Here is a 15084-nt window from a genome sequence, read left to right on the forward strand (position 1 = left end):
GCATCAGTGTCTGCAGTTTTGTTGGACCCATTCGTCTTTTTCTATGACAAATAGCGTTTGCCTCCAGCTAAAATGCATGTGTGTGTAGTGTCTGTCGTGAGAAGTTCATGTTCACTAATTTTATATATCGATATAACGGATATATCCACCTCTCATCAAAAACATGAGCGCGTTCAACATGCACAACACCGTGAAGGACGACGCGGCTGACACCATAACAGAAAACAAAATTCTTTGAAGTTTTAATGTTGTTCAGGGTTATTTCCTGTTTATTTATTTATTTGTAAAGTTTTCCATTTCAGAAGAAAACCTGCTCACCTGTGAGTTGAACCTCAGCTGGCAGACGCTGCAGGAGACGTGCTTCCTCTTTGCGGTGGGAGGGAGGCCGAGGGTGTGATGGAGGACGGCTTTCTGCACGGGGTCCATCTGGAGGACGGAGGGAGACACGGAAAGAGGCTAATTAAAACAGTTGCTAAAGCTGACCTGTAAATCACCTTCACTCCTCCATCGCTCACTGGGCCGTAAAGAGGAAACAGACTGCCTGGAGCTCTTTGGAAAGCCGGCCATTCATCTTTCGCTTCAACAGGTGCTTTCTGGCTCCGACATTAACGCAGACGTATCAAGAATTAATACCCCATTTGGTTACCCGAGGCTCACGGCATCAGTGTTTGACTGTAGAGACTTCACTGTGACAGTCGTAGGAAAAATCCCTCAAGTGAGCACTTTGAGGACACCACTGATGTTATTGCATCTCTTTATAATCATCAACAATTCCCCAGAAGAGACTAAAACCAACAGTGAATTTAACCCACTTACCATTATTTACAGTGCAGACACACTCTGCTCATGCCTTTATACTACAGTATTTCATTGCTGTCCAAAAATGGTAAAAGAACACATAAAAAAGGGATGCTCTTTTATTTTCCTTCATTGTGATCAGTGCGGCTCGATGAGTTTATTGCTCACGGCTCATTAAACTATCAAAGCAGTGTAAAAAGAGACATCTTTCCGATTACATTTATTTATTCAGCAGACGCTTTTGTCCAAAGCAACGTACAAATGAGGTGCAATCCAAGGCACGATAGATCAAAGAGAAGCTTTCGAGAGTAAGTGCTTTAACGCTCAGTTCCACGTTCCACAAGGGCCACAAAGTTTGCAGGTCCTGTACAACAAGCTGTAGTTGGAGAGTTGCCTTCGAAAAAATGATTTCATTGTTTGGATTGCAGTGAAGAGATACTGAGTATTACCTATTACTGTTTTTGGAAGACAGCCAGGCTCTATGGCATTGAGACACAAGCAGATATCAAACTATGGTTTCACAGACTACACCTGTTGGCAAGGTAAATTCACTGGGCTGCATGCAAGAACAACTCCTACAAATATATTTGTTTTTTGTAAGTAAGTGATTCAATAGAGATCACCAGTTTTTCTGTATTTTCTTGTAGGTAAAAATTAAGTTAACGTGTTCAGGCTGGTTGTACGACTCATGCACGGTCTGACAAACAAACAATAAGTGAAATGAAAATACGTAATACTCGACAACTTCACATGTTCAAACCTTTCTCGCCAAAGCCGACATGATTATTTATGTTCCATGTATTCCCCCGAAAATTAAGTTTTGCCTCATCACACTATCGATTTGTTGTTTTCAGTACACTATAATAAACTCACACTCAACTCTACGCACTGGAGATGGGCTCATTATTATCGCGGGATGCACCAAAAAGAAGCATGTTATTTTAAGAGGTGTGAATTGTGTTTATCACAGAGTGTGTGTTTGTGATGCATGTCCTCTAATACAATGTTTATTAGTCATTTTATAATCTAGAGGCTCGGTGGATTTCTCAAGACATTGAGCTCATATTCTTCCATTGCAGTTAATAACAATAATAATAAAAGTTATTGTTTATATTATCGCTTATCCTACATGGTCAGGTGTTGAAGTATACTTTTCACAATGACTATATATAATTACTGACATTTATAATGTCCACAATCTATTGTCAGATAAAGCAATCACAAGCTAGTTCAGCTGCTACAGTCCCCCAAATATTCTCTGTTGTTTTAACCATCTTTACTTTCTTTGTCAAAGAGCATTTTGCGGGATCAATACCCAAACTGATATGTGACGTATGGAGAACTATGAAATTGACATCCAAGAAAATCAACTGATTACAAGGGCAAAAGTCATTATTGTATTGGTAAAATAATAAAACAAATTCTAAACAGCTGTGGGGGAAAAAAAACCTCAACTGCAAAAAAATGAAAGTTTCAAATTTGGTGTGGATAAGTTACAGGGATAGACTGGTTTGAAGTTTCAAATTCATGTGCAATTGACTTGCAAGAATTACTCACGTTTGGTCTGAAAAAAACCTTTAACTTGAGTACATGTGAAAATTGTCATGTCAGTCATGTCAATGTCACAGAAAGAAACTAACTCAAGTAAAACATGAAATTTATGCAAAATGAACATTTTGTTCATCATATCAGCATCACGGCTCTCAGTTCATGAGTTGAAGAGTTTTGATCATGTTTCTTTATTTTCAGTGGAATGGTTTCACTGGTATGTTTTGGCAATTTATATAATTTAATGACTGCAATCAATGGTAATCACAGTGTAACATCACCTACTGTGCTGTATAATATTCTCATGTCCATCTTCATCACTGTCAGGTCTCGGTGACAGACTTTCATTTAAGTCATGGACTGCTTCACTGTTCCAGCACTTTATGTTTAATCAAACCATGTCTTTTTTGTTTCTGTCATAATACGGTGCTGCCTTGATGACAAATTGTTTTCTGCTGTATTAATAATTTGTTTCCGGTCCTGTAATACAGCCACTGACACCGCTAAATTGGTTAGCTTTTGTCTGATGATTTCCGACAGCAGGACAGGAAGCTCTATGGTGTGAAATTCTTTTTTCTCTTGGGTAACATTATTTGAATGAGAAATTAGTAATTTAATATCAAGAGAGTTTGTTGAATGTGAACAATTGTACACAAGTAAAAGCAAGCACATTGTTTGTTCAAGAAAAGATGAAAAAATAGCATCATTATTCAAAATGTACCTGCAATGATTCACAGACAACATGCACACATGAAACAGAGAAACCTCAACACCTACATTTTCATCTTTTGGACTAACTGGGAGTGGGCATGCTCCTGCACGGCTGCACGCTGCTTGTCTGGTTGGGATCTGCCTCCCTCTGTGTGGTGACAGGGCTTTGGGGAATGAACAAACACATCTGCCTCGCAGAGGAAGCGTCTCAATAGGCACCACTTGGCTGCAGAAGGCAGAAAGGTGCCGGCAGTGTGTGGGAGGATTAATCCACCTTGACAATTGTGCTGCAGAAGGTAGGCACAATGATGTTATACTGTCGCTTTCTGTGGACGCTGTTTGGCTGAACTGAGGCGGTTTTCATTATTTGGGATTTCAAAAGGGATTTGTGTAGAGAGGTAGAAAAAGTTCCCAGAGATATTCACCTCTGGAACAAAAGTGGAAAACTGCTGGTACTTCTTGAGTGGAACCACACATGCATCAAATGTGAAGCTTTTATGTGTACTGAACCAAAAATTGAACACTTTTGTTTTTGCTCCTATTTTTTGCATGTTTAATTGAATGATCTAAGATGTTTTTATGCACTCATATATTTACCTCGAATTTTGGTTGCAAATTAGTTCAAATCTCTGTTAGTGAGCACTTCTCCTTTTCGAAGGTAATCCATCCACCTGACAGGTGTGGCATATTGAGATGCTGATTAAACAGCATGATTAGGACACAGGTGTGCCTGGGGCTGGTCACAGTAAAAGGCCACTCTAAAATGTGCAGTTTGATCACACAATACAATGTTATAGGTGCATGAAACAAGCACATCTCAACAGTAACATGTCACACGCCACTTTTTCAATGAGCTGATTATCTGGGGGGCGGGCTCTCTGATTTACTACGAAATGTTGGTTTTGGCTTTTGTGTCAGTATGAAATGATTATCAGAAAACAGCACTCCTGGTTCTGTCTACTTTGAAAAAAAGATGTCTTGCAAAAGTTGGTGCTTGAAAATTGATAAATGTTTGCATCAGTTTGCACCTTCTCATCCCAACTCGTCACACAACCGTCCACATCTATTTATGACACTTTAAGTATTCGTGTGCATCAGCTGTTTACGCTCCGGGATGCCATTACAGTGATGTCAACAAACACACATGGTGGGATGACGCAGCATGTTGTTATGTTTAAGCAACATTAGCACATGTGGACCATCACGTTGGTTAGGATTCTGCAACAAAGTCACAGATGGTTAGGTTTAAGCACACGAGGCACATGGTAAGTTATAGAAAAAAACCTCACACCCACACAGGAAGTGCACTCTGGACTCCCACACTAAGGTCAGATGTTGGTGGGACCCTTCCGCCTCCCCTTCTGTCCACTCTTACGCTCCTTACGTTAAGTCGTCACTGGCAGCATTATTATCTGATGCTGTACTTTCATGTGCACGTGTCCGGTTCCTTTCCAGCCGCCAATGCGTGTATCAGGTGAACGCCACAAGCACTGTTTAGTCACATTCTCAGCTGACACCATCCAGCCACGCTTCAGGTAAAAGGCTGTATGCAGAAAGCACCGACAGAGCGGACGTGTTTGACAAGTTCAGAATTGTTACCATCCAAAGGCACACCTGTGCAGTAATGAGGCTGTTTAATCAGCATCTTGATTTGCCACACCTGTCAGGCGGATGGATTATCTTGGAAACGGAGAAGTGCTGACAGACTTTTAAACAAATTTCTGAACTAAATTTCGCCTAAATAAATCTATTGAGTAAATAAAAATAGACTTAGGTCATTAACTTAAAGCTGTGAAAAATGGGGGCAAAAAGTGTTGTCTTTAAATTTTTTTCAGTGTACATTAATGTCTGAGAACTTAAATGTGGACCCCAGGAAGATCAGTTGTGCTTTAGGGCACAGCTTATCTTCCTGGGGTGAATAAATAATGAATAAATAAATGAATCCAAAAAATAAATATAAGTCCTATTCTCTCTATGTTCTTGTAATACATCAGTTTAGTTGACTGAAATATTGACATTATAATCCTAATTATTTGACTTTTATTATTCTTTGTTGATTTTTATTTGATCTTTTAATATTTAAACTGACAAAAAATCTGTCTCACTTTCACTTTCTACTCATAAGTAAACCTATAAATAATAAAAACTTGCTTTAAATAGACTTTCTTTGCATCAAATGAAGTTGTACGTTTATTAGATACGCTTTTACAGTCTAATGCAATGCAGTAGTCGTACAACAAATCCATTTTTTATTAAGCTTATAATGTTGCGTTTTTGTGCCAGAGAGAAGTCGATTCAACTCTTTGATCATTCTTGCGTAATTGGTGTTGGCGCTCATTTTTTTAATTTTTTTTTTTATTTCTGAAAGATATTCGGATATTTAGACTGTCACCCACATTGGCAGCAAAAGCAGGCCAACAGTTCCTAAAGGCCTGAAGCAGGAAGGAGAGTAATCAGGTGCAGGTGACAGCAATGACTGGAAAGCTGCAGCAGCTTGGCAAAATAGACAATCTGGCGCAGACTGGCTCCGTATTTACACTGTGACAGACTGAATGAGGAGCAGCTGGGTACGCAGGTGACGGGGTCAGGTTATCTCTGGAGTAGGTAAACTCACTGAGGGCGACTGGAGGAACATGGAGTGGAAAATTCCAGTAAAGACAAAGTTGGAGACGGATAGGGAAGAGGCTGAAAAGGGAGGCAGTGCAGACATCGCTATGACAGAAGGCCCGCTCTACAGACGGCTTCCAACTTCCCTACAGGGTGGTCAGGGTGCCACCAAGAACTTGGACGCAGGATGACCTGGCTCAGAGGGACTGGATGGTGGAGGAGTGAGTCCAGAGGAATAACTGACTGAAGCAAAGAGCAGGGGGAAACAGAACTGGGCAGAGACGCCTGATGGAGACAAACTAGAAGAGGCAGGCTGAACAGATACAGACTCTTAAAGAGAAGTAGAGGCAGGTTCTGGTAAGGAAACAGAAAAGGGGGTCTGAAAGAGGGACAGATGCAGGCTTGGACGAAGTAAATGGCACACATGCAGGCTGGGAAGCAGATACAATTTCAGACCTGATCTGAAGAAAGCGGTACTGAATGAGAAGAAAAATCTGGTCTTAAGAAGAACAGAGATTCAGATTCAGACAGAAGCAAAAACAACAACAAGATGTTCTCTCCCAAAATCATCAAATACCATGTTTGGTTAGTAGTGGCGCAACGATAAGTTTAAACAAATATACAAGGCGTGATACAATACATGTTTGGCAATTTGATACAAGAACAATATGGGCGTATTTAGAGCGATACCATATGACATGATCCAGTGACTACAAATCAATATAATATCTTTTTTTGTGCCAAAAATAGAAGAAAAAAAAATATTTCTATGCCATGGTGGTGGAAGTAAAACACTGGCAAATCATGATACAACACTGTATACCACTGTATATCTGTAAATACCCCCAACTGCTGTTCCAGACCAACAAAATCCAACACTAGTTGCTCTTTGATTGCCAATTACAGCTTTCCTTGACGTTTTCTGTGGCACATCACAGCGTTTTAGCCATAGTAAGTGGGTGTTCTTCACTAGCCCATGCCTGCATTTCCAGTGGCTTTTGTCCCCCCCTAACCCTGACATTAACCTGGGTTTTGTGACTAAACCCAACCACACCCTCACCACAGCATTGAGAGACGAGAGGTTTCAACACTACAACATAATGTCCAAATTTAATGTACCCTTGGTTTGAAGAAATAAAGAATGGGAACATTTTTCTGGTGTTGGTTTGGTGTGTTCGGGCACTTAGACTTGAAGGCTTTTCCTTCTGTGTCTCAGATTTTACCTCCTTTGTAGGTTGTTTTGGATAAAAGCATCTGCCAAATAAATAAATATTATCTGGAGGACATCAGAGAATTGCATGTGATTCTGTTGTTACTCTTTGATAGTTCAATGAGCTTAAAGCAAAAAGAGCTTGAGAGAGAAATTCAACTCCAGCTTACAGCTAATCAACTGCTGCATGAAATTGGTGTAAATTTCAGATTTTCAGTTTTGAAAAGATACAGAAATTGTCAAATGTCGCCCTGCCAATTTTGATGTCAAAAAGGTGTGTTCATGTGGGGATGGACATTTCTGAAACTGCTGAAGAGCATTTCTGACTAAGTCTACCAGTGCCTTTAGATGGAGACATCAGATTTAATGCAAAATATAAAAAAAACAATAAAGATATAAATCCCTTTTATAAGAAAAGCAAGAGAAAGTGTTCTGCTTAAGTGCAGATGCTGTTTTGAGTAGGCAGTGAAATCTGTAATTATCTATTTAAATACTGTACTGCACACTAAATACAGTGTATTTTCGTCCTGTTTTGAATCACTCATATCTCTGTCTTCCATGTACCATATTTCTTAAACAGAGTGAGTTGCAACTATAATACTTTCTGTTTTCAAAGATTGGATCCAGTCAATAATTTCTGGCAAAATAATACACTTGATTTTATAATGAAAATCATACCACAATAAAAATGTTCCTCTCACAGCTAAACAATTACAGCAATTGAGCTGTCAGCAAAGTGAAGGAGTCTCACATGAAGCACTCACAGTGCTTATGTTCACAGACAATGCTCAGTATCACAAAGTAGTCCTTGGTGGGTGTTTTCACACACTTATGATCCACTGTGGCACTCAACATAAAAGGTTTTCTGAGGAACGGCACTGAGTTTCAGCACTGCGGCACATTTATGTTTCTGATACAGAATATCTCCACAGTCTATGATGACACAGATCATGTGTAACCCCAAACAAGGTGCTGGTCTGCATAAAGATTAAACGTGGTTTTCAGATCAAACTTCCAAACTGCTAACACCATGACAGATGTTACATGCTCCTGCTGTGAGCTGATTATTATCGAAGTGCTCTTCAGCGGAACACACACAACGTTATAGCAGAAAACAAAAAAAAATTAGCACCACATGGTGGTAGTGAACACATTGGAGCATTTAGCAGCTAAAGAGCAAGATATTTCATTTTGGAGTTGGTGGAGACCAAAAACAGAGCTGAAAGTGGAATAAAGATTGAGCTCAAAATGCATCAGGTCACTAGAAACAGAGATCCAAAAGAATGCTTAAGTGGTATCATGTCTGCAGGATGAGTAATCAGGACATTATTTGTCAACGCACTCATAGTATCAACTTTATAAGGTGCTGATACATCAATGTTGTGTTTACAGCATCTTTCACTGCCCATAAATGGGCAAAAAACATGCAGCTTTAAGGTACAAACAAGTCCCCAGTTTTGCTCCATTTTTAATGGAAAATGAAATTCAGAGACAGCACAAATGCTTTCAAAGACTGATGAAAAACACGGCCGGAACAAACTGTGGCAAGGTCATGTCCTCTTGTGTTACAAATGGTTTCACTTAAGTGAAAAATTGCAGTTACTCTGTACTGTATGACTTGCGAACACCCAGAAAGAATAAAGGCTTTTACAGCTTCAGCAGTGTTCAAAAACGATATGATCTAATGCACCTACTTAACAGCTGGGTGCAAAAAAAACCCAACTAGATACATTAGTGGCTTTTAATGGAGAATACATTTAGTGAACATGACTCAGAAAAATTAATCGTTTAAAATATACAGCATTTTAAAGTACGTCATGAAGAAAACTGACCGGCTGCTATTAGATACTAGAGTTCACATCACTTTCATATCAACATCTGTTCTTTTGCTCTATTGATTGCATTATGAAACATGCTGCACTAAATGTGTAGGCAATGTCAAAGAGGTAGAAGCAAATAACGCCCACTTTCTCAGTTGGAAAGCATGCGATGATATACAGTTAAATGTGCATCTTTTCAACCTAAAAACTCTGCATTACAGAGCGGGGACTCTCCTCTGCCTTCGCCCTGACACACTTTGTTGCTAAATTGGAGAGAAAAAAAAAAGCGTTACGCAACAGTCTACCTTTGTACTGTAAATCTCACCCAAGTTTTTGGGAAGGGAAAAGAGGATGACACATGGAGTTGGCAAGGCTCGCTGGCAAGAGGAAAACACTACAGCAGAGAACCAGACGCACTGCAGCCTGCTGGGAAACTGGGGCCTGAGCTCTGGAAAGCTAACGCCAGTTAAAAACATCTGGGCCACGAGAGAATGGATGACCTCTTACTCGAAACACGCACTGGGCTCGAAACATGTTATTTCTCCTTCACTCTGGTGCAGATGCTGTGAAATGAATCTGTGGTGATGAGGCCACAAGAAATGGCACAAATCCCTGCAAGATGATCAGGCGAGATTTAAATATGTGGCAGTGACATTAATCACTAGGTATTAGGTGGTGAAAAGGGGATTGAAAGTTCTCGGTGTGATTTTATTCCACTGAGCTATTCTTGGCGGTTAATTTACCCACAATTCAGCAAAATCTCCCCACCTCCTGTGTATCTTTTCCATGCATCTTTTTCAGGAACCCCCGTCATGTAGCATTTCACTCCCTCCCTGCATTGAAACATGATGTGTTCAGGGCCTCGTCTGCAGAGAGCAGCTGCAGTGCCAGGGACATGTTATTCCCTGAGCTCCTGCTCCCATCAGCCACCCACTGAGCCACACACTCCACATGGACCACGCCTGCCAGGGACGGAAATGTCGCCGGAGCAAATGTACCGAGACACACAAAAAACGCACACGTACAAACACCCCCACACACACACACATATGCCAAAGAATATCACACATGCCCATTTTTAAGCCCGAAGCAGCGTACAGCGTGCGATAAATTTGGTGTCATCTTTCAAATCACTTCCTAAAGCTCTAATATGCAATTTTTCCTCAGTTGGTTGAGTTCCAGCACTAACACTTGTCAATCATCCTGATGAGCTGTCTGCCTCGAAACAGCCTCTCGCCTGAGGCGGAGGTAAGCGTAAAGCCGCCGAAGACGATCAGAGAGCAGATGGTGAACACAACCAATCTGCAATTAAAGAAAAAGAAATGTTTGCAGTGTCTTTGAAGGGGTCTTGTACCCACATTAACGATCTTAACATTGTTGAAAAAAGCAATTTCAGGTAAACATGGAGGACTTAAGATCTTACACACAGCGTCAAAGACTCTGGGATGTTTTAAAGGGATATTTTATGTAATCTGGCAGAGTGTTACCTGCTGTCTGGCTGTTGGCTTGTTTTGTTTTTTCCTTTTCCCAAAAGGAAAAAAAAGCTGTTGCTCAAACTACAGGATGTCCTTCCATGCCACCCATGTCACCACATGAACACAAAGAGTATACAGCAGATCAAGACTTACTAATCGTCCTCTCTCTGTCTCTCAAACTGACCGAAATCTTATCAAACGGTTCCCCGTTTAGCTGTAATGGCAAGAGTTTCGAGCACAGTGAAAATGGAGGCAGAATACACAAAGATCACACGATAAAACTCAAATCAAAAATCAAATATAAACCAAGATTCTGATCAAGATTCACCCACCATTCAGAGTGTTTATTGGTCTGTTGCAGCACAGTGCATTCTGGTAGTTGTAGGTCTTCTACCTCTTGAGCAAAAGTGTCCTTTTTCTCTGTTTTCTCTGGTCATGTAGCACCAATTTCAAAAGTATTTGCATCTTTCTACTGTATAGACAGCCTAGTTTAATGTGAGGACCCTTGGTGAAATGTGTCTTTAAATGTCGCAAAATGCAGCTTTAAATATCTTTCTTTTTAAATTGTTGTTGAATTTTCTCTCCTTAAAGTGTTTTACTCTCCTAAAATTAGAATTCCTAATTTTTGTTTTATCTTTTATACTCACATTTGTAATCTACAATTTCCTGTTTCTAGCCTCCTTTTATGTTTCTCTCTCCTTACTTTGATGTCTGTGTGTTATATGGAATTCTTGTCGAATCTATGAACATTCAGAGGAGTTTTACCACAGTCGAATATAAAAGCAGATTTAAAGCTGGCAGACAAGTGAAATATTTAATTTAGCCCTCTGAAAAAATGCATCAAGGTATCATAACAATATAAGGGTATCTATTTTCCCTGAGGGTGTCTCCTTTCATTCGTCTGTCTGTCTCTGATTCGCAACGACTTGTCTCTGTCAGCGGAGACGTCGGCGGCGTGTCGACAGAGAGGGAGAATAAGCAGGTCATTTGCCGGATACTATCTGACAGCCCACAGAAGGCCTGTCCGCTTCAAAGTTCAGCACAGCAGCCACCGCTGACGCTCCCCCACTCAGCGCTGCCGGATAATGTGACAGGACAAGACAGTGATGAGCTGAGATGGCCGTCGAGACGGGGCTGACTTTTACAGCCGCCGACCGATAAAAGGGACAAAAACACACACTGAGTGCTATCTGTTGTGGTCGCAGGAGGCTTTATATGCCAACCGTCCCCAATATCCGTTTGTGTGTGACAAAGACAGTTAGTGTCAAACAAACAAGTTGGCATTAAAATACACCACAGAGGATCAAATAATCAATTATGTGACATTTTGGTTTAATTTAGCTGTCTGAGCACTTTCTGAGGAGATTAGAATCACTCTGAAGGAGCAGAAAGTCACATTTTTATTGCATGAATGTGTTTTCATTGTCATGCATCATGTATGAAATTTGTTTTCTATTATGTAAAGTGAGTTTGTAAATGCCTGATGTTTGCTCTTTATAAAAAAGTCTCAATCCAAACAACAATATAAACTTAAGATTTTCTCTACAACCAGAAAGCACAACCTGCTTTTCACTAAATTTCAGACAATTCCAATCTCAGAGCTATCAATTATTGATGCTATTATGGTTTGTTTACATCAGTAAAGCAGTGAAACCGATGTGTTTGGTTAATCATCTAATAAGCAACAAACAAAATGTGGGTTTTCCATCAACATTATAACTCAGACTTTTTCATTATGCATGTATATGCATAATTTATGTGGTCAAACAAATTAAAGATTGGAGCTCGGAAGATCTTGGAGGTGTAGATCTCCAAAATCTCTGGAAGCAGTGATTCTGGGTTTTTTTTTTAATCTTTCTATCTTTATTTATTTATTTTTTTGTAAAGAAATACAATATCTCACATTTAAAAGGTTCAAATCATTCCAAAAATGACTTATCAATGTTTTTGGATCTATTGCATCTGTCATGATCCTATTTTTTCTGTGTGCTTTCCTTGTTTTAAATATTCTTTTACATTGAGTCCATTTCCTGTTTTATTTTGTAGGTTCACTCCTTATCAGTCACAGTTACTAAAGGCCTTTCCCAAAACCAAGTTTGCCAGATTTAGACTTGTGAACTTGGAAGTTCGAACTTGGCAAGCTCGACTCGGGAGTGCAAACTCTCGAGGACACGATGACGCAGTGCGGTCGTTAAGCAATTGGAACAGCAGAGTGCTTGTGTTATAAATAAATCAAAATACAATATAAACACAAACCCACCTCTTTTTGTTTTCATTCATTCATAATTGAATAAATACATAAATATTTACTTGTGTATGTATCCTATTAATCATACATATATATATGTGCAGCTAGTGACTGTGAAGTTGGCTAGAAGGCCTAACATCTCCGAAAACTAGTAATTATAACTTACAGTTGAGTTTTCTCTGCATCCTCTATCGCTGGTTGTTGGTGCAAAATGTATTATTGGATGAAAAGCTGCCCCAAGTCCACACAAGTCACATGCCAAAGCATCCTCGCTTCAATGGGCGGAGCAAGACCACATCTTTGCATTTGGACCTAACGTGGCTAGATGGAGATTTTAATTTGGAACAGCAATTGAGGTGTGACTACTGATGTTTCACAAGTCCAGAGGAACACTATTACCATCAAGAACACAGATTGAGAAAGGCCGTCTTTGTGTTTTTCCACCTTTTTAATTGCCTGCACCACCCTGATTAGTTTCACCTGTCCCTCAGTCGTCCTGCAGTCTACTCACCTGTTCTCACTTCCCTAATTAGTGTCTGTAGCGACAACAGGGAACAAACTAAAAGTCACTGGTTAAGTGCCTGACACAATTTGCTGAGATCCAAAAATAAGATAAAAATGTAATAATGAAAAGGAATCAGCTTATTATAACTTGCACAAACTTAGAGTCACAGTAATTACAGCAATCAAAGAAACAGTACGGTCAACCAAAAATAAAGTGACCTGCTTCAACCTGACACCAGTGAAAGGCAGATACTCATATAGATTATAAATGCCACCACCCATATCAAATTCTCCCAATAACCATGAAACTAATAAATATTAATATCCTAAAACACTAACAAAAAACATGTAACTCTGTCTGTCTTCTCAGTACAGCCTGGATACACATACTATATATATATATATATGTGTGTGTTATAAGTACTGGTTAGCACATACCTTTCCCATAGATGCATGTGTTTTGATCTGTTATATACAATGTGGGTGCTAGGTGAAATGTGTGTGTGACTAAGACATGTAGTGTTTATAGTTGATGTTCCTTTTACACGCTCCAGACATACTGAGGAATCTATTCTGTACTAGCAACTAGGTCTTTAAAATATACATTCATATCTATTAAAATACATATAGAGAGAGAGGGTGACCGGTCAATGAGGGCTCCACTCGTGAGGTCTAAATGCTCCATTCACGGCCGACAGCCTTGCTATTAACTAAAGTGGGATGAATGACCTGTCAAATGTAATCCTCCCTCCTATGTGTCTCCCAATTACCTCCGCCGCCTGACCCAGTCCGTTAGTTCATCATCAGCCGATGCCGTAGATTGTTGCCACACGGGAAGGACTTCAGGAATTAGCAAGTCAAATCCGAGGGGGGATTTCATTGGTTTATAATGAGCCAGAAACACAGAACATTATGATACAGGAGTGACCAATAAAATATTAAGCCAGTGAGGTAGAAAAAAGCTGTGACGAATTTAGCTGTGAGGTTTCAGAAGTTAAAAGAAAAACAGAATTAAAGCACCAAAGTGACTTTGTGATATTGTCATTCCAGATACTAGACTCCAAAAACTGCCAAATTGTAGCAGAAGGTTATCAGACAATTTCTGAACATAACTTATAAGAGATAACATACAACTTTATTGTCCTAAGGGAAACTGTTGCGCAGCAGTTGCACCACATGGCATTAAAGAGAAAATATAAAGACATTAAGATAAATTGCTGCATCAACACCGTAATGTTGATGAAAGAAGAAAAGTTTCCCCACAATGTAGAACACAGTGAGAACACTCCACTTCACTATTGGACTGATACTGATTAACTAACTAACTGTACACATAACTAAGAAAGAAAAGGAAAAAAAAAGCAATTAAAATGAATATTTTCTTTGAAAGAACTGGGGTAAAAAAAAAAAAAAAAAAAAAAGTGCTGGAAATGTAAAGCTACATTTTAAACTTTTCTTTTCATCTCCAATCACTACTTTTTTTTCCTGGGATGGCGAAGGCATGGCTTGCACTCCCAAAAAATGTATTGTAAGTTTTTATGTAATGGATAAATTGTTGGTTAAAACTTTCAGTTTCTTCCAGCTTTAACAATGTTGTGATTAATTTTTTGTTAGGTGAAAGCACTAGGTACGTTCTATAAGAATTTCATAAGTGGCCTTTATGAACTCCAAATGACAGATATCCTTCGTAGTGACGGGGAACTTTGATTCCTGTAATAATATCAGTACCTAAGTAATTGCGCTACTGGAACCTAAACTTTCGGTTCTGGTAACATCACTGGTAGGCGCAAAAACGTCTTTGCCATGGTTAGGAAAAAATCATATTCAAAATACCTGCCTTTGGGGGCACGATTCTAATTTGAAATGTAGCAGTGTCTCTGTAAAAAACAACAGCTGCATTTCATGGCACTATTCCAGCTGTAAAAACAGCAATGAGTCGCTAAAACACAACCAGTTTAGTTGTTTATTGGTCTCAAACGGGCAAAAATGGAAAAAAAAAAAAGAAATTCTGGACATGCATAGACATGCATGGACATGCCCATCTCATTATATATATGCATAAGGAACCTCAGAAACACAGTGAGGAAAAGGAAATGTTCCATGAACATTTAAATGATTAAATCTGTACCAAGGCCAAAAAACAGGTAAAATTATGTTATATTA

At 39.4% G+C, this 15084-nt stretch overlaps 1 protein-coding gene across 2 annotated transcripts in view; it reads right to left on the reverse strand.

The window, feature by feature from the left end:
* The window catches only part of znf385d (zinc finger protein 385D), a 107555-nt gene that overhangs the window by 56847 nt on the left and 35624 nt on the right, over positions 1-15084 (reverse strand). For both annotated transcript variants that reach the window (XM_042490768.1, XM_042490769.1), the window contains exon 3: positions 319-426. In XM_042490768.1, coding sequence (XP_042346702.1) covers positions 319-426 — 108 coding nt within the window. The remainder of the gene's footprint in view (positions 1-318; positions 427-15084) is intronic.

This window comes from Plectropomus leopardus, chromosome 7, assembly GCF_008729295.1.
Source record: "Plectropomus leopardus isolate mb chromosome 7, YSFRI_Pleo_2.0, whole genome shotgun sequence".
Taxonomy (NCBI): Eukaryota; Metazoa; Chordata; class Actinopteri; order Perciformes; family Serranidae; genus Plectropomus; species Plectropomus leopardus.